Here is a 20,914-nt window from a genome sequence, read left to right on the forward strand (position 1 = left end):
AAATGATTTTTGAAACATTTACTTTAAGGCAAAGTATAGAAAAAGCACCCTAAAAGCACATTTACATATAAAGATGTGAATATATTTATTGCATATTATATAATTATAATTTCCAAAGTTCAGTCAATCTAGTTCCAAAGAAAGATACAAATTGTTTGGATATACCAAATTCATAATAGAAATGAAGCCAAATTTAAAAAGTCAGCCAAACTGGGAGATTGCCTTGTTCACTATAGTGTATATTTCCCCTTTCTTTTCCTAAACCACTTTTTGGCTTTTCCTCTTATTGGCTATGATAACCTTTGGAGCACCAGTTAGGTTGGATTTGGGAAGCATAGTTCTGTAACCTATCTTGTCTTTCCTAAAAGTTGGGAATGCTTTGTGGCTTCATGGCTTTCTAGTTGCTCTTTAAGTATCTACAGGAAAGTATATAGGGAAAGTTATGCATTTGGAAAGTGATATTAGCATTACACCACTAGGGGTACAAGAAATAGGGGGGGTAGCAGTCCACTAACCATCCTTTGAGGCCCTCAGACTGGTAACTTTGAAGATGCTTGAGGCTTCCATTGGATTTCCTGAAGTTCTTCCCAAAGTGAAGAATTCACCTTAAGAGTGTGACCCTTGATATGCTGTGGACTTCTGACCAATTGATTTTTTAAAACTATTTATTTGTTTTATATTTGATTTATGTACCACCTTTCTTCTAGGAGAGAGAGATATCAAGAGAATAAGGATCTCCCATCATTTTACCCCATAACAACCCCTGTGAATTTCTGTGGCTAAAGGTGGACTTGAACCTAGCTCTCCCTCCCTGATTTAAACAGATGTTGCTCAACTGTATAAAACTATATGCATGTTCTCTTACCTATGTAGCAGCGACTTGGAAAAAAGGATTATAACAATACTGAGTTGAGATCAGTGGCAGTTGAAGTGATTGACTTCAGGTGGATTGCATTTATGTACATTCAGCCACACTGTTATTACAATAATAGCACAAAGGAAGGTGCATCGTTAGAAACTAGACACCGGTCTCAAAATTCTCCCATCATAATGTATTTTCAGAAAGGTAGAAGGCATTTTTACAGCTTAGTAATAGATCACTGATTATGCTTAATCCACCCCTCATATTTGACTACCAAGTGCAAAAGGCCTTCCAGATAAGCAAATCACATTATAATGTCATTGTTTTGGTAACAACATGCTTGTCATTTTCTTTGATGACTGATTTCTCAGGGATCCTATAAGGTAGCTGAGCCATTCTGTACAAGCATAGCTCAAAGCATATCATGATTTCTTAAAACAGTAGTAGATAAATATAATTACATGGTTAATGTATTTTATTCCTTTTCAATTTTTATTTTCTAGGCTGGGTGCAAAGAGATTAATAAGTTAATGCAGAGCTAGGTTGGAAGCCAGCATAGTGATAACAGTAGAATTAATCAACTGTTATTCTCAAGAAGAACTTATCAGTCTCTTTGCTTCTGAATTGCATACCAACCAGCTGTTGCATAGTGACAAGAATATTTATAATGGGGCACGTCATATCGCAGATGCATGATGGTATTTAGGGACTTCATTACCTTTGCTAGAAGCTGAGATTATTCATGACTGGCAGATTGTCTGGGTGCAGTATTATGCACATGACATAGATCGTCCCTCCCAGTGTTTTAATAGTTCTGTCCCAAAAGCAGAAATGATTGTATGCCAGGCAGGAGAAAAAGCATGATTAATAGAAAAGAAGTTCTCAGTTTTTTGTGTGTGATATTCATCCAGTTACAAAACATTAGCTACTTGACAGGAAAAAAAAGTAATTAAAAGCAAATGGTTTAAATTATTCTAAAAGATCACAAAAGAAAAATGACACTATAAATTCAGAAAGTTAAAAAAAATCTTTGCAAATGCTGTTCTCGTCTAATCAAACAGTTTGAGAGTTGCATACATAGGCAGGAAAAGACATTATGATTTAACAATACGTTACGCTGTTGATATTTCTTGCTGTGCTTTTCTCAGTAGACCTAAACACATTTTATTGTAATATAAAACACTTTTATTTTCCAGTAGAAAGAGTCTTCTTTGTTTTTTACCATACTGGGCAACATGTATGAGAAAAACTAACACAAGTATATGCAAAATATTTAGAAATATGTTTATATCATGCTTTCTTAAATCTAACCCTTATAACAATTGCCCAACATTTATACAGTGACTGGGTTCCCCCTTGCATTGAACCATGGTTTGCTTAACCATGGTTTACAAAATGGGTGAAGTCAGACAACATAGAGAGCCATAAACATGACAAGCTACAGATGAACTAAACAAGTTATTGCTTAGATTAATTTTACTTACTCCAAGTAGTATTTTGTTTCTATGTATAGAGACACTATATATGTGTACATAGACAGTACATTAGAAGTTATTAAATGCTAATCACTTTGCCTCATCTCTTTACACAAATAAACTTTCAACATATTTACCCATTAGTAAATATTCTTTATGTCTTAGCTAAAAATGTTTACAGCAAAAGTGAGATGTTTGCTGACTTGAACGGTTTTCAGTACTGTTGATACATATGCTTTCAATAATTGCTTTCTAATTGTTAGTACAAAAACAATGGAGAGAAATAATTGTATGGTTTTATCTTTCATTTCACTGTTTTAAAAATACTGTATTTCATTAACTTGAAGATACTAAAATATTAGAACATACAAAGTCCTTAAATTGTACTCTTTTCCCCCCTTTTTTGGATCAGCATCAAATTTTCTATAAATAGTCCAGGATAAATACGGCAGGCCAGGATTTGGGATTTCTTCATTATGAAAAATAATTGAAGAAATATTAATTTAGAAGCCCTTAATCATTGGATCCAGCCATCCATTCCAGAAACGTTTGAGATGCTGTTACAAAGAGCAGGACCTTTGAGTAATATGCACTGTTTCTGTCACTGCTTAGCAGTTTAAGGCTGGTTTCTAGGTCTACCTCTAGGGTTAAATGGCAAAGCTTTGGAATTCATTCCTTGTGTGGAAGTCTGAAATCTCCTCTCTTTCTCCCTAAGTCATTTCTCCATTAATAACTTGTAGTATCTTCTAGAATTTATTTATATATTTGAATTTATTAGCTGCCCAACTTCAGTGGACTCTGGGCAGCAAATCTTTCAACTAACAGTCAATAGGTCAAGCTTTGTATTATTTCAACAAGGGGTGGGTGATGCTGTGAAGGAATTTTACATCACTAAATAAGGAAAAACACACACACACTACCTGAGCTTCTAGAGTGATCATTCCCTTGGTATACTAAGATCCCTAGATAGCAGCAAAGACATTCAGAAATGCTTATATGTTGCTGCTATCCAAAAAGCAAATTTTTGCAGTCCAGATTTGGTATGCCTATCATCCACAAGTTGGCCTGTTAGTAAGTGTTGTTCTTTGAAGACTGCAACATAATAATTCACTTTGTCAAGCAGAAAAGATTGATGACTGCAAGCTAATTGGCTGTGAAACCTATTTGTACTGCAGTCGGGGCAGACACCAATTAACACTTGGCAGGTCCAGGAGTCATATCCATAGAGCTGTTTAATGTCTTCCACTCTGCACAACTCCCAATTGCCTTTTTACTTATTTATTTATTTATTTATCTTAAAATCAGGAGGGAGATCAAACATCCAAGAGAGGAGATTAGCCTAAGAGAGCTTCTGTATAGATTCCTTCCAACATTGTTAGAAGAACAAAGAACAGAACATTAATGAGTATGAATAACTTACTTTCGCATTTTATTGCTGTCACTACCTGTAACTAACAAGATATAAAATATTGGGGGAGGGGAGGCAGACCAATGAAAGGTAACTTAATTGGTTGAAGGATTACATTATTATTTTAGTTTGATGATGAATATGTTCGTTGTTTAAGATTCCATGCGTTTGAAAGGTATTATAATTACCAGGCTGAGAAACAACTATTAAAAGTCAGAAAGTTAGCTGCAACCCCGTTTTCCAAGTAAAGCTACATAATACAATAACACAAAGAAGCTTGATTAAGAGTGCTTGTAATTGCTCTGTTTAAAAGAAAGACAAGCCATATCCAGCCTTTTAAAAAGTGTTTTTTTAAGTACATAAATGTGTATTTTCATTTAAAATCTCTATGTGAAAATGACCTCATCTCCACCTTACAGTCGAATGTGCAGAGCATGTGAAATCTAGTCTCATCTGCACATTAGTCTCAAAGGTGTGAATGAGGTCATTTTACAGAGGAATTTGCAAAGATTGAATTCCTCAACCCCTCCTAGATTTTCGGGTTTTAGGACTGATTAGTGGCAGTCAATCACTGCAGATAAATAGTAGGATAATTGTTTTTATTCAGAAGACTTACAGCATAGAAAGGACATTTGCTGTGCTTTTTGTCTTCAGCAGGAGGGCACACTATTTAACCTACCACACTGAAAGCTGTCCATCAGCTACAGAAGGTTTGATGCATTTTTGCTGCCTGCTTAAGAGTGTAAATAGTAGGGTAGCTTAATGATATGCAAGTTAAGCAGGCATGCTCAACAGATTAGAAATGGAGTAAAACAAGAAACTTAAAAACACTGATTTTGACATTCAATCTTAATGGAGATAACGTTTGTGGTGTCAGTTTCTATTAGAGGCCCTAGGAGGAATAGGTCAAACAAATAGGTGTGAGTTACATTATATTGTTTGTAAAGCCTGAAGACAAAACTAGAAACATTTTTCTTGGAGATTTGGATCCTGGAAAGATAGCACCTTATATTTTTAATTGGTTGCAAAATCAAATCATTATCTCCTCCACCAGCAATAGAAAGATGTGGTCCGGCACCTGGTAGATGGAAATGGTAGTATTACAGCAAGAAACTGAATAGCAAAATAACATAAGAAATATGAACTTCCAATAGCATGAGCTTTTCTAATGCAACTGGTATATAGAAACATTAACAATGGTAAACAAATCAGATTTTTCTTTGCCTCAGCCTTCAAAAGCACAGATGTCATCTAACCATTACACTCACTGTGATGCTGACCCCTGGTTAGAGTTATTGTCGCCATCTTTTATTATAAATAAAACAGCACTTATCCATCTTATTACTGTTCAAGATTTTATTGTCCAATACAAAGTTCCAATTTTCCCTAAATCTGAAAGCTTCCAAGTGTTGTCATAGCTCGAAAATGGAGGTAGGTAGAAAAATATAAAGAGGTCAACTGCCAATGTTCTCACATTCTGTTTCTAGTCTGGCACAGACACCATAGGTGAGAATTTATGATTTTCTCAGCACCTTCCTCCCAAATTCCCATCTTACAAAATCTCAGGCATTTGAACCCAAAGGCTGTATGTGAAAATTAGGGAGGGGGGGGGTTCACTGGTCTGATAACAGTTCCAGAAAGGGTGCTTTAACAAAGAATTTCTGTACTAAACAATGGAGTCCTGGTGAGCCTTTAAAAGAAACCCCTAACACTAGAAATTAAGATTTAAGTTTCTTTTTTATTCCTAAATTTCAGAAGCTCTTAAGTTTACATGACAAACTAGCTTTTGTTAGGCTGCTATGGGAAAGACTGTAATTTAGTTAGTTTCCTTTGTCCTTTTTTATTTCAGCCGATATCTCTGAAAATATTGGACATTTGGGAACTCATTTTTCTTTCAGAGGCAATGAGTATACATACTCTAGTAGCAGCTGAAGATGCTGATTCCTTCTAAACAGTTGTTCCCAGAATCTGTTTGGAAGTATAACTATTAGCGGACCAGTTCTGATATAACTCTTTGTATTTGAAGCATTTGTAGTTCTCTTAAGACTTCCAAAATAGTTGAGATCATGAGCACTTTGATGTTTAGTTCTTCTATTCATCCACAGTCCCCAATACATTTTTTTTTACAGATTATGACAAGCAGTTCCATTATAAAAATAATTCAGAGTACAATTGTTCTAGATGCTTCAGGTCCTTTCCCCACTTGGCACAAACACATTGTTGTGTCCCCATGATGTTGCCTTCACCTGATCCCCAGCCCATGACAGAGTCAGGGCTAAGTTGCCCTTAGCTGTACTGATGGACCAGCTTATTCTAACACCCTCCAAGAGCAGCCTCAGTGCACATAATCTGTTAAGCATTATTACCCATTATTTTAGAGGGGAGTGAGATGTCTGCAGTGATGTAAAAGGAAGGCAATAGAGGCAGGATAGGGATTGACAATGGGGACAGCAATTTCATGCTTGTATAGTTTCCTGCTGAGTCAAAGATGAGTGAACAGTGCTTTAACTCAAGACAGATCTCAGTGAATGTGGATTTTTTAAAATCACATTTGCAGCTAGCATTTGCAGTTCTAGATAAGCCTTTAAATTATCATAAATCATGTTAGAGGTATGCAGTTTACGGAGAATTTATGTAGTGACGTTACATCACAATTGGCTGTAGTATATTTTTATCCTTTTTTCTTGAGTGGAAAAAAAAAACATTCTGGTATATCTGTAAAACTTAGGAAAAGCATCTTTAGGGCAGGTACTGGGATTCTTCTATAGTAAGAAAGCACAGTTATTGGTAGTTAATAACTTTTCTTATTGCTTCTGTTGTTTTCAAAGATGCCCTAATCTCTTTGGGCATGAGAAATGATCTCAGACTGAGGCAGCCTCATCAAATTAACTTCTCACTCTAAGGTTATAGATCAAATCACCAGTGATATCTAAGATTAGTGAATAAGCTATAAGCAACTGAACAAAGTTTTACATTGAAATGTGTGACTTGCTCCACCTTCAACATGGGGATAATTGCCTTGCTTATTATAGAAAGTTTCTCCCTAAGAATTTAATTCAACAGCAGCAGCTGTAATATTCGATGACCCAGTTAAGCTTAAAAACTGTGCAGTACCTACTTCAATCAAGTTAGGTACCAACTGGGGGTGGGGGAGCTAAGTGAAGAGATAGTTACTGGGTTACCAAGTGATTACATTTGCTTGCCAACTCAGAAGGAATGTGGCCCGACCTCTACTCTGCTGGGCAAAATGTACAGAGCACATGGGACCTAAACAAACATGTAGCATCAGGTGGCTGCTGCATCTAATTGATTGTTAATAAAGCTGCTGTTTGCTTTGTTTGCTGAGAGCAGTTCCTGATTTTGCAGCCGCTGCCTTTAATTGGAACTCCTGTGTGTACCTATTTCCATGCAGGTACTTTATCGACCTGACAGCATTTTGCATTCTGTTCAGAAAAGGGAACCTTTTATATACTGAGAACAGAGAGCTGAAGAAGGAGAGTGGCTCTGAATACCAAGGAGGGACATAGTCACTCTCAGTGCTTTCGCTTGTATATTGGGGCGATTTATCTTCTGGAAGGTATCTGGAAGGTTGGAAACAAAAGGGGTCATGGGGAAAATTAGATGCACTTAAATAGTAAGATTGGGAAAATTTACAAAGTGAAAACTTTGCTATAGAGATGGATTGCAACTGAATAGCTAGGCAGAATGCCAGCTTTCATTTTTCGCTCTTGCAAACAGCCTACTTTATTTTCTTTTTTCATATTTGCTCATTCTTAGGTTTGATTTTGTCCTTCTCTGGCTCCTTGCCTGAATCGGCTGGCTGACTGGATGAGACTAGCCCTAAGTTCGCTTTCTTGTTCCCTCTTCCAGTTTTCCTTGACCCCTCTTACCTCCAGTTCTTTCTTCATTTTCTGTGTCTTTTATCACCTGTGAGGTAAATTCGAGGTCCCTGCACTCTTTGAAAATGGTCCAGAAATGCTTTGGACACAGCATCTCTCTGCTATTATTTTTTATTGTATTCCTGAAAAAGGATGCAAATACTTTAAGGAATCTGCTCCTTAAAGTTAATGTGACTCTTCAAGCAGGCGCATCGTTCTTTCAGTCTCACATGGAAGCTTGCAGAAAGTCAGGCTGCTTTAATGAAGGGCAGAGAGGGTCTGTACCTGACCAAGCACATCTCCCAAATTATTTTTGAAGTATACTGTTGTAATGCATTAATTTTTCAATTACATTAATGAATTCATAAATTAAATGTAGGACTTTAATGTTAATTGCTAAGATCCATTGGTTTTTAATTACTGTCCTGCTTTTCCATTCTGCCTTGTGTGAATGTTTGGTTAATGTTTATCTTCAGTGTTTTCATTTTTTCATTAGTCACCTTAAGCTGTCTGAGGAATAGCAGATTGTGATTGATTTAAATAAAATAAATATTGTTGCCACCGGGTAAGCATATTCACTAACTTGTTAAAGTTAGATTTTTAACCGAGGACTTTAACTAATTTGCAAGATGGATGCCAAGCTGAGACAGTTTGGATGTATTAGTAAGCCCATGCATATGTGAATAGTAATGATAACTGAGACAAATTATAGTTACATCATGGAATAATGTTAGGATCACCAATATGTTCATTGATAACTGTTTGATACCACTTGCCCATTTCTACGTTTTAATTTTTAAAATATTTTTAATAAATAAATGTTATTTAATAAATTATTTTTTTTTTCATTTTTTCCCACCTTTATTATTTTTATAAATAACTCAAGGCAGAGGACATACCTAATACTCCTTCCTCCTACAATTTTCCCCACAACAACAACCCTGTGAGGTGAGGTGAGTTGGGCTGAGAGAGACTGACTGGCCCAAAGTCACCCAGCCATCTTTCATGCCTAATGCAGGACTAGAACTCACAGTCTCCTGCTTTCTAGCCTAGTGTCTTAACCACTAGACCAAACTAATTTATTATATGTTAATTAATTAATTGAATTTTAATTTAATGAAAAGTAAGAAATTTATTAATTATTTACTAAATAATTTTTTAAAGAAAAATTAAGTTGGTATGCAACAAAGCTAAGCATCAACTTCAGAATAGTATTTATTTCTGTGAATGTCATCAGATTTCACAATGCATCAGCATTTTTAGAAAATGTGGTTGCAGACCAATGCTTTGTTTGTAAATGAGTTCACATGAGCCAGGAAAAGGTGTAGGTGTGCTAGGATTTGATAGTGAGTATTCTGATAGGCTTGCACCAGTAATAGTGGTTATCCTCATAGTGTGCCTTTGGGAATTTGTTTTTTGTACACACCCTACAGCAACTCATTTGCGATCAGGCAAAATCCCAGCGGTATGCATTTTCTGTGTACATCTACTACATGGTTTCAAAATGCCTATTGGCCCCAGAAGACTGGGAAACCCTACTTTAAAACATAGTTTACAGCCTTTCCTCCTATTATGATTTAATTAATACAAGTGGCTTTGTTTTTTTAAGTCCCACAGCCTTAAGGAAGAGGAGGATTTTTCTTGACTCGCCCCATTCACCTCTCATGTCTAAGAAAGTTAGTAAACAATTTACCATTGTCTGAGCCTTTTTTAGACCAACATTCCTAACTGTATGAATCCTCCTCATCTGCTTTTCAGAGGATGTCCCTCGTAAGACAGACTTACCTTCCTGTGCCACACATAGCTGCCACTTTCATCTAGGGCAGAGTTCCAGCAAATAGTCATCAAGTTCCAGGATTGGATTCCATCCTGAGGACAAATGATTTTCAAAGACCTTGGTATTTGTTGAAATAAATGCAAACATTCAGAATCAAAGTAGATTCTGAGAAATTAACCTTGAGTGAAATCACAAGACATCATTTGCTGTCTTTCTAGTTTGTAGAGAATATACATTTATGCCCACAGAGTGCTGCCTATGGATTATAGCAGTTTGTTCAGGAGGAATATGGTCTAAACAGGAGCTTCAAGAAATCATACAAATTCTCCCCCACTAATAATGGCTGTAGACACATCCCTTATAACTGATTGTTGTTGTTGTTTTAAATTAATTTTCTCCTTAGGAAAGGCTGCCTACCTGTTCTCCACCACCTCTCTTTCTTTTATACACACATGCATCAACTAGCTGTGCTCGCTAAGCTTCTCTGTTAAAGTAATCTCTCTGCATGTACTTTTAAATTGCAATGTAGGAACCAAGTCTGAACACTGAAGCTATACTGCAGCTTTTTTTTTATGCGACATTAAAAGTCACTGGCACAGTGAGATGGGCGGCATATATAAATTTGAAAAACAAGCTAACAAACAAATGAATAAATACATATGACAAAGAGCAGAGAAGCATTCCAAATCTGAATAAAATAGTGTCACAGAGAAGATGGCCTTACATTCACTCTAACAGAAGAAAGCCACGGTGAGAAAATGGAGGTAAAACGAGGGAAAAAATAAGGTTATGTGCCATCAAGTCGGTATCAACTCTTAGCGATCACATAGACCAGTGTTGTCCAAACTTGGCTACTTTAAGATGAGTGGACTTCAACTCCCAGAATTCCCCAGCCAGCCATGCTGGCTGGGGAATTCTGGGAGTTGAAGTCCACTCAAATTAAAGTGGCCAAGTTTGGACAACACTGACATAGACTTTCTCTATCTGTACCTAGCCTGGTCTTTCAGATGGCCAGTTATGAGCTGCAAAATCTGAAAGACCACAGCAGCAAAGAAGTAGCTTTCTGTACCTTTTTGCTACCTTAAAAGAGAGACCAGGTTAGGGCTGTAAGAAAGAGTCATTGTCACAATTGTGTGTTTTTCTCTCTTGTTGAGGCCGTTGGCCTCACATTTCATGTTGGGTGACATGTGGCAGGTTCCCTTTTCTAATTAGAACAAATGTCCCAATTATGTTAATATATCTCCTGATGCCAATCAGTGAATAATTAGAGACAACACATCTGTCTCCCGCTAAGGGAGTGGGATTAAAAAAAGCTAGAAGAACAAAGTGCAGAGCCCTCTAAATTGCTGCCACATTGGATTGTGCATTTTTTCAATATGAATGAACAATATCATGAACAATTTTCAGATGCTTTGAACTGTACATCACTTTTTATTTGACTTCTTTTATCATTAACCGCAAAGACCCTCAGCAGTTTACAGTAAAAAAATAAATTTTAAATTGAGACATTAAAAGCAATTAAAATAATTAAAACCAATGAAAACAAAACAAATTAATTGAAATGATCAATCAACAATTACAAGTCTATTCAAATACATGTGTTTTAAGGGCTTTTTAAAAGTGAATACATTTATTTATTTATTTATTTATTTATTTATTTAATTTCTCCCCGCCCCAATGGGGGACTCTGGGTGGTTCACACAAAACATTAAAACCATAAATACATATAAATACATAAAACATAAAAATTTAAAAACATTAATAATAATATTAGTTCCCTTAATCCAGCAGAATACTGACAGAAGGCAGGAGCTCAAGGGAGCCCTGCCATTCCCTGAATTAGTAACAGAAAAATAGATCTGGGTGCTTTCAGATTTCTAACAGAAATAGATCTGGGTGCTTTCATACACACACACACACACACACACACACAGTGTGTGCCTTCAAGTCACTGTTGACTCCTGCAGTTTTCTTGGCAAGATTTCAGAAGTGGTTTGCCATTGTTTCCTTCCTAATCACATAAAATTAGAATGAAATTGGACTATGGTTACACTGGTGGCCAAAATGTGCCCAAGGTGAACAGTAGTGTTCTTACTGTCAGAAGGGAAAAATTACACAATATGTCAATATTGCATACTCACAGGCTTAGAATGAGAGGGTGTTTGCTTAAGAGCACTTATAGATGAAGTCAACTGAGCTATTGTGTGGTTTAATTGTTTTTGTTTCATGTGATATGTGCCTAGCCAATTATAACATTCAGCAAAGGATGATTAAGCAACTCATGGCATAACATGATGTATGAAGCCAGTTTGTCACTGACACAAAATTTGAAGAAGCCGAACTGTGATTCAGTAATATGTCAAATTCCTGCCGAATGAGAAGATATGATTCGTGAATTGCTACCAAACCAAGATTTGAAATCACAGTTTCAATAGATTGATTACCAGGAGGCATCATATGACCAGTTTTATCTTCTTTGGGATTCATCAGGCATGGGTAGCCAGATGTTATTCTGTAGGGTTCAAACTCTCTACCAGGAATTGAACTCACAGACCATAACACTTTAGATGACTATATACAATACATTAGCTTTAGGAGCTACCTAGGTTCTGATGTTTAGTGGTCGCAGAAAGGAATATATACAAGTGCTATCAGAATGGTGTATATGGTCCACCTTCCCTTAAGTTCTTACAGCAAATGATACAAATGTAATTAAAAATGCCACATACCACAGGACAGGTCAATACAGCTGGGGAAATCTTACAAAACAGTGGTAAAATACCACTGGGTAAAAATAGAGGAATTTCCCACTCACAACTTTTTATTTTTTTGTATTTTTATCATACATATGTACCTACATACATACCCATTATACCATTTCCTTTTGAAGGAACTGATGCAGAAGGGACATGAGAACTAGTAACAGAAATTAAGGACATGAGATAAGAAAAGAAACCAAAATGTAGCTAAATCTAGTTCACACCAACACCATTTGCTATCTATCTCTATACTTTTATAGCTTTGCAAACTATCTTCCCTCACATCTATATATACCATCATATGTTTCTTTTTGTCCTTTAGTCTCTCTTTCCTATCAAAAATAGTCATGCATAAGCTAGGCATTCTTAGTTTAGCTCCTGGGCATGCTAACATGTCCCCAGATACAAGAGTCAATAGGATCTGGTAAAGAAATACTAAGGCCAGCTTATTCCAACCACAAGCAAAGCCACAATCAAAGCATATAATATCACTTAGGCTTTATCACCCACTACTTTGTAGGCAAAATTTGTGACTGCAGCAGTGACTGGACAGAGTTTTAGAGGCAAAATAGGGATTGGCCTGCTGGCATAGTTTTTTTGCCAACACCTCATTTTGGCAGTGAGGAAAGGCCATAGGGCTATTTTCCTTTCTTTAGGCTGGATGTATCTCTCATTTAGTGACTGATAGTCCTTTGGTATTAGGGAAGGGACAATGAGCCACCGCATAAGAGATGAGTAAAAAGAAGCCAATCCTGACAACAACTGTCAGATGTGGATAGCTAAAGTACTTCACCTGTTAACTTAGGCTTGTATGATGTCACATGTCTGAATAGAGTCTACATATCATTCTAGCCTAGAAAGATGTATTGGGAAGAAAAATGGAAGAAGTAATGCCTTGTGAAGAGAGTAAGAATGAAAGACAAATTATATGCTTTCTTGGACTATGGAGTCCTTGGAGTTCTCTGAGCTTGGTTGTTCTCTTGCAAACGTTTTGTTACCCAGCTAAGTAACATCTTCAGTGCTAGATGTTACCTAGGCAGGTAATGAAATGTTTGCAAGAGAACAACCAAGCTCAGAGAACCCCAAGGACTCCACAGTTCAACCCTGAGCCACACATATTCTCTTCTATTCGTTTCTTGGACTAGTTCCATTCCAGAATAGAAGCTGAAAAATGGCATAATGTGTGTGTCTTGTATAAGGAAGCATAACACATAGATATTCATGACATGGTAATCCATGATTAACTGTGGTTTGCTCAATTAACTCAGTTTTCTGGCTTGGCAAAACACACTGAATCATAGACTATATGGACTGGGTTCACACAGCATGCTGTACTAAAATGTGATTTGGCAGTTTGATTCATAGGGATAAAACTGTAGCATTTTCAGAGTGCTAAATTATTGGCATTTTATGTAAAAGCATTAAGTGAAGCAATGTCTTACTGAAAACAGGTGTTTATTCTGAAGCAATTGTTATATGTTTTATAGCTGAAGCAATTTTAATTTGCCATTTAGTACTATTACCAAGGACATTATAACTGACTCGTTTCTAAAAGGCCCTGCAAATAAGACCTGTGGTTTTGATCAACGCCCTAAGGAGCTTAAAGTGCAATATCCTGTCTTCTTTGACAAATTAGGCACATCAAACATTGGAAAATGATTTGAATGCTCATTCTCTGAAAGTATATGATGTGTTTTAGAGGAAATTATTAGCAGCTCTCTGAGAAAGGCAGCATGACAAGACTTTAGCTTTGAAAAATGTTACAAATGGGGGCAAACCAAGTGCTCGATGGGAAAAGGTTGCCTAAGAGACTCAAGACAAAAAGCAAAACAAGACATATTTGCTAGCTAGTTTTTTCTCTTAATTTCTGCCAGTATCTTAGAGCAGATACTGAACTTTATCCCTTTCTTAGATTCTAGACAACAAATTCAAGGAACATCTTTCTCAATATCCATTTTGCCATCTATGATTTCTGGGCTGCTTGGGCAGATGGTTACATGTTTTAGGATAAAAATACTGTTTATTACCTCAGAGGGATGTAGCAAGTGATATGCATTTAACTGTACTAGGAAAGATAGGACCTTTATACATTCCCATTTCTCATTTCATTTCTTAAATGAAGAACATCACATTTTGTGCATACAAATTTCACCAGAATTCTTTTCTTTTCTTTTCCATCAGGTTTCATGAGAGTTAATGAATAAAATGCAGTAGGATTTTTCTTTATAACATCAGTTATAACAACGTTGTGAAGTAAATTAAGATGAATTTTGCTTCACAGATAGCCATCAAACAGATATATGTATGTGGAAGGAAGTAAAACTGCAATTTTTTGATTCAGTCTTTAAAAAGAGGTCCAGAACATGTGGAGATATAAACCTAGCACCTGTTTGCAACACTTTCAAGCAGTTGTGCCTTTTCCTGGGATCATGCAGCAACTAGGAATCCCATCCAAGTGCTAGCCAGGTCTGACTTTGCCTCTAAGTCCAGACAGGTTTGTCCAGTGTTGCCATAGGCTGTATCTATCATTTTGCTTTTATTACCATTACCTCTTGAGGAATAAGCAAACATGGGAGTATTATCTAACTTTGTCCATATTGTCCCTCTTCTCTGTATGTTGCTACAACATGGTATGAAAATAGGGCAGGGAACAACAGATTATGATTATGCAAATGGTGAGCTTGTTGTCTTCTGCAAATGCTGTACCCTTCTTGGATAATTATGACAAAACAAACATCTGCTTTATGGAGTTGCAGGCAGTGCTATGTTATACTTCTACATGCTCCAAAGCACCATTGGGGGAGTGAATTTAAGTGCTATACTGCTGTAGAATCTAGTTTCAGTAAGAACAATGCGATAGTCCCCAAAAATGTATATTAGAATGCTGGCTAAATGTAACTTAATTTTGACAGTTGCACCTGGAAGGTATTAAGAGAAATAAATGAGTGCAGGAGTGCAAGAAGGAACCCTATCTTTGCCTATTGGTTCTGTTGTACAAATTGTGTAGTTGTTTAAAATACCAGAAGCAGATAAAGGACTAAAGTAAAGTATGTGTAGGATGCATAGGATGAATGTGTCTGATATGCATTCAGTCTATCCAGATATGACAGCTATTTCCATGAAGAAATACTCTTAGGAAAAGCCTGTATTTTGCCTAATAGTTTGTTATTAATTATAGTTTCAGAATTAGAAAAATCTAAGGGTTGTAGATTCATTAGTCTGTGACTGCACGTGGTATTCTATAACAGAAAATTTACTGTAATTTCACACTATTCTAAATGCTATAGTTTCCACTAGAAATAATTCATGCATGCAGTTCATAGAAGCATTAATAATTCCATGTTGTGAAATACTAAGTTGGTGCATATTAATGTATGGATTAGGCTGATCTGAGGACAGATATTTGCACACTTGCAACAAAGTATTATTTTATGTGATAAAATGAAATATTCAATTAGAATATTCATGTTCCTGTCTTAGAGGGGACTGATTTCACTAAACAGAACTTCAATGATTCATCTAGGAAAAGAATCAAGCTTTATGTTGACAAAAACAGAAAAAGGCCCAACTGCCTAGATGAATGATTGATCACAGTCACTTCTGTGACTTTAAAAAAAAAATGGAGCAAACCTTCTTGGCTTTCAGTCTCCTTGGGCAGATGTTCAAATGGTTTAGAGTAAAGGGCATGTTTGTCTGGACAAACCAGGTCTTTCTTAGTTGTAAGAATTCTCTGTATTCCATTGGGTTGGCCAGGGGCAGGATTTTTCTTTTTTATTTGATTAAAGTGTTGGGCATAAATTCCAGTGATCCAGTGACATGAAGGCACTTCTTTGATCCATCCCCGGCTGTAAAGCATGCTCAGTTCAAAAGCAAATAAGCTACTGAATGTTCAGCCAATTTATGTAGACTAGCTTACCTCAGGCAGCTCCAGGAGAATGGAGTGCTTCTTTATGACAGAAATGAATGGAATATTATATAACTTGAGGAGCATGTTTTTAGATCTTTAACCATTCCAGCCTTTTTAAAAAAAATTTTAAAGAAATATTTGTATGAATACAGGGGTGTTAATTCTCTTTAAGTGTGATTGTATATAAGCAATTCACACAAAGTCACATTGATCCATATATATGGCAAGCATTATCTTATCTTAAGTCTCCACACAAGATGCATTATTTGTGAAATGTTTAGCCTATATTCCTATTAATTTATTAATGAAAAATAATTTGTTTCAAAAGATCAGGCATTCATGACCCACATAGATTCCAGAGGCCTCTAATAGTTGTTAACATCCTTAAAATTGGAAGGGCCAGAGAATCTCTTGGATAAAGATGTCACTGAATGATCTTTTTCTTTAAATTTGTCATTGTTCAGTCTCCTAAGACAATAACTGAAAGGTAGGATAGAAATAATTACAATTTAAAATACACTAGATATGATCTTAATAGGAAACCTAGATTTGCCTCTGCAACAGGTGGTCTCCTAATGTCCCTGTGGCTATTGGCCACTGATAGTTGTCACAACTGACCTCCGGAAAGGACCCCTGAAAGAAGGGAAACATAAAGGCAACAACCACCACATAAGACTGCTCAGCTGGACATTTTTTCCTCTATCCACTATATTGTCATTACTATGAGCTGTCCTGGAAGAAGATAATAGACAACTGCTTGTTTTATTTGTATTTGAATGATATTTGTGTTTTTATTTACCTTTTTTAATATATAACTTGTAAGCTGCTGTGAGAGAATTGTTATTTTTATTTATTTTTTATTTATTATTAAATTTGTGTGCCTGAGAAATGAATCTAAATTTGTTATCCTGAGACAGGAATATAAAGACACGTAATAAATAGTTCACCTGAATGCTTGATACAAAAATGCTGTATCTGATCATACTTGTGAATCTCTCAACAGGTTGAGTGGCTGAAAAATGAAGAGGTGATAGACCCTGTGGAAGACCGAAATTTTTACATCACAATTGACCACAACTTGATCATAAAGCAGGCACGCCTCTCTGATACAGCCAATTATACTTGTGTTGCCAAAAATATTGTGGCAAAAAGGAAGAGCACCACTGCTGCTGTCATTGTCTATGGTAAGATTTGGTTACATATTTTGGTTATTTATAGTTTTTGATCCTTTCCCATGATGATGAAAATGTAATCTGAATTAATCTGCCAAATGTAGTTCATAGACTTCTCACATTCAACTGCCATTTCTCTTCAGATTAATAGACTCCATGCACAATAGGCATATTCTCATACTACTGAAATGTGTGAGTAACATACACTTCAAATAGTGAAACCAGTAGGCAGCTAAAACAATCATCCAGTTAAAGAAGAAATTATCATAGAAGAAAATCAAATGGTAGTAAAATGTGAAGAGAACAAGATGGAATTTACTTCATGCCAACCAGAAGATGTTTAAAGGTGTCGTGCAAATTAATGTACTCAGGAACATTCTGTCATTTAAATGCCCCTATTGAGAAATGTGATGAGGAATTCTGGCTAGGAATTCTCGAGTTCCAGCACAGTTGCAAGGCACTTGATTGAGAGAAGCAATCAAGCCTAATCTTCGTAAGTATCCAGTGAATGGAGATATTGGTTGATGGATCAGTGATATGCCCAGATGAATCCAAATGGATCCACATTGCTCCCAACATCTCCACCATGTGCATTTTATGCCTCTATCTGCAGCATTTTAGCTAGTATCTAAGAGTCACTCTGTGGTCCAGTTCCCAAATATATATTCCAGTCGGCGTTCTGATGCTCAATATAGTCTCTAAATTCTAATGACATTAGAACCCAGATCATATATTTTACCAGCCTAATGCACAAGCTTCTAAAACAAAATTCCCTCAATTGTGAATGCCCTCTATCGATACTCTCTTTTTCTGTCACCGTTGGCACTTGAATGGGAACTTTTCATGCAATTCAAAGAATCTGATTATTAACCACCTTTGTGTAGATCTCTCATACCACAAGAAGATATTTGAAGGGAGGGGGGTTGCCTATGGCAGGAGCAAAGGGCAAACTTTTAAAATGTCTACTAAAGTAAACATAGTTACTATGTGGGTAAAACCACTTTTAATAATAAAATAGACCTTCAAAAGTTTTATTACAATCACTTTAATTATTGCATAGATTATACCTGAACTTTTATCTTAGGGCCAAGACGATTTTGCCTGATTGTAAGCAGTTGCCTCAATGAAGTCATTGCCTCAGTAGGTAACTGGTTAGATGTACATGGTTATCAGTATTTATGATACAAGGGAGACACAGTTGATAAGCTCTGTACAGTTCTGATAGAAAGTACAATGCATGCATGCATATAAACAAAGTTTAGTTCACATGTACATATACTCAGTATAAGTATCCTCTCTCTAAACATGAAGATCTTGGTTAGTATGTGAAATTTTATCACCTATTGGTTTACCACCTATTGGGAATCTGATCAAGCTCTTTGTCACTACTTTGAAATGTCAAACATAATGATTTTTTTTTAAAAAAATAGATATTCTGCTAGACTATACAATGCTATACAAATGCAAGAATGAGAAATGTGGACTTCTAAAGTGGGTTGAATTCTAATTTATTCAGCCCTGTGTTGAAACCTTGGAACAATGTGGGGCAATCAGAGTGAAAGTAGACTGTCTTTTGTTTTGAAGTTAATTAAAACATGTTGGTCTGAAAAAAAAAATAATTCCATAGACTTCAGAGTTTTGTTCCCTGGAATGTTAAGTCATTCTCCCTGTCCATGCTTTCAAATTTCATTGTGTTTATCAAAAGCTTAAAACTGAAGCAGCTTGAATAAAGCAGCCTTACTGTTTTCAATCTGCCTGCAATTAGAACAAGGACACATATTATACTTAATTTTTAAGAACAACTTGGCATTCTTCCTGTTGAGTTGGAAATAGAGTAGGGAAAGAGAGAGAGAGAGGTAGGGAAAAGCAGATAAATAACTGCTCCTTTGATTGATCTGTGATTGCATTTATTCTCATTTTCTCTGTCCACAAAGAACATCCAGAGTTCTCAGCAGTCTGTTGTAGTGCCATAAAGAAGCATTTCTGCATGTTTTTATACCACTTTTCATTCAGTGTATGTTAGAGAATATGCTTTCAAACTTTCTTTCAAATGAGAACAGAATTTCATCAGTGGGCTCTTGCACTTACTTTGTTACAAGAAGGCTTATATGGCATATGTATGTATTCCATCTTTCATTGAACCATCATCTTTCTAGCAGTCTGTAGGTATTGGCTTCCTGGGTTCAGTTCAATGAAGTTCTCCTATAAAGAAGGAACTTTTCCCATTGGGTTTTTTTTTCCCTAGCTTGGTCAGATAGGCAGACAGGGAACCTTTCAGAAGGATGAAAGTACAGAAAAGAAGTGCAGCAATTTCATTCTCCTCCACCAATAAAGTAAGCTCAAAAACACCAGCAGGAGATACTCAGAACAAATTCTTAAGAACCCTGAAAACAAGATAGAAAGTCAAGCTTCTTTTTTAAAGCGGGGGAGGTCAATAATTGCAGGGCAATACCTTTGTGGTCAAAGTTAGAATATTGCACAGTTTTTGTATTTGGTCAATATAAGCCCCATCTCAAGAGTCTGAAAGTCTCTTTATCTCTTGAAGGAATGCTTGAAACAGAAAGTTGCTTTGTGATATGTCACAAACCCTGTATTTTTTAAAAAAGAATACATTTGACATTTTAAATTTAGGAATAAAAGCTTCATCAGATAAATAAGTTCTGTAATGGCTTAGCATTTTTTCTATTGTTTGTTCATTGGGTTGGTACAAAATATATGAATTATAATGTTGCATATATCATCTGAGATGGAAATAAAACACTCTACTGAAAGAATCTAAAATCAGTTGGATAAGCATATTAATTGTAGTGCATTTATCTGAGGAATTTGCCTGTCTGTAGAAAAGCAGGAGGGAAATTCTATGAAATGCAGGGGGTAACTGGTTAGTGAAGCCCTAATCCTTGTGGAAATAAACTGTGTTTATTGTTTTCCAAAATCTAAACTGGTTTAATGAGGAATCTAGCAATAGAATTTAATGGGTTACTACCACAATAATTGAAACACTGAATTTCATTTACAGGGATAATCCACCTACTAAACTGAATATCATCAAATTGGAATTGATCTAGGAGGACTCACAAGGTTTTAGAGAATATTCCAGATTAACCTGTGAAACAGGAAATTGACCATACAGCTCTGCTTTGGCACAGAATATACTTTCTTTGGTTTCTAAACATTTAGGAGCAAGTATATGGTCCCTAGTCCATGTTAGTTGATTGATGTTCCAGCAAGTCAGTGTTTACTCTTTGTAGATGGATTTTTTTCCAGGATGATGTGTCATCAACTTTGTCCTTCAATTGTATACCCATCACCACCATGGTTGAATCCATCCATTTTGCTGCTGGTTGTCCTCTTTTTTTCTTTTCTCTTTCCTTCCATCTTTTCCAGCATTATAGACCTTTCAAGAAAGTTAGGTGTCCAAAAGATGATAATTTGAGCCTGGTCATTTGTGCCTTGAGGGTTGATTTGTGTTGATTTGTCCTATGATCCATAGTGTGTGACATATTTTTTGACTGCTGGTCCCTTTACTGTTGACAGCTGATCCTAAAAGATAAACTATCCACCACTTTAGTATCTTCATTGTCAGTTCTAAGGGGGTGTTACTGTACCTGTTGTCATTAGTTTGGCCTTTATATTCAATCTTAGTCCCATTTTTTTCATTGTGGTCCTTGACTTT

The 20,914-nt window shown here is 36.1% G+C and overlaps 1 protein-coding gene across 1 annotated transcript in view; it reads left to right on the forward strand.

Annotated features, from left to right (window-relative positions):
• Positions 1-20,914, forward strand: part of UNC5C (unc-5 netrin receptor C) — a 341,537-nt gene that overhangs the window by 249,402 nt on the left and 71,221 nt on the right. The window contains exon 5 of the mRNA XM_088133037.1: positions 17,070-17,250. Within this exon, the coding sequence (XP_087989163.1) occupies positions 17,070-17,250 (181 nt within the window). The remainder of the gene's footprint in view (positions 1-17,069; positions 17,251-20,914) is intronic.

Source organism: Python bivittatus, unplaced genomic scaffold (assembly GCF_059951505.1).
Source record: "Python bivittatus isolate LINGU-HERP-01145 unplaced genomic scaffold, Pbiv_v1 ctg000070_np1212, whole genome shotgun sequence".
In the NCBI taxonomy this organism is placed as follows: Eukaryota; Metazoa; Chordata; class Lepidosauria; order Squamata; family Pythonidae; genus Python; species Python bivittatus.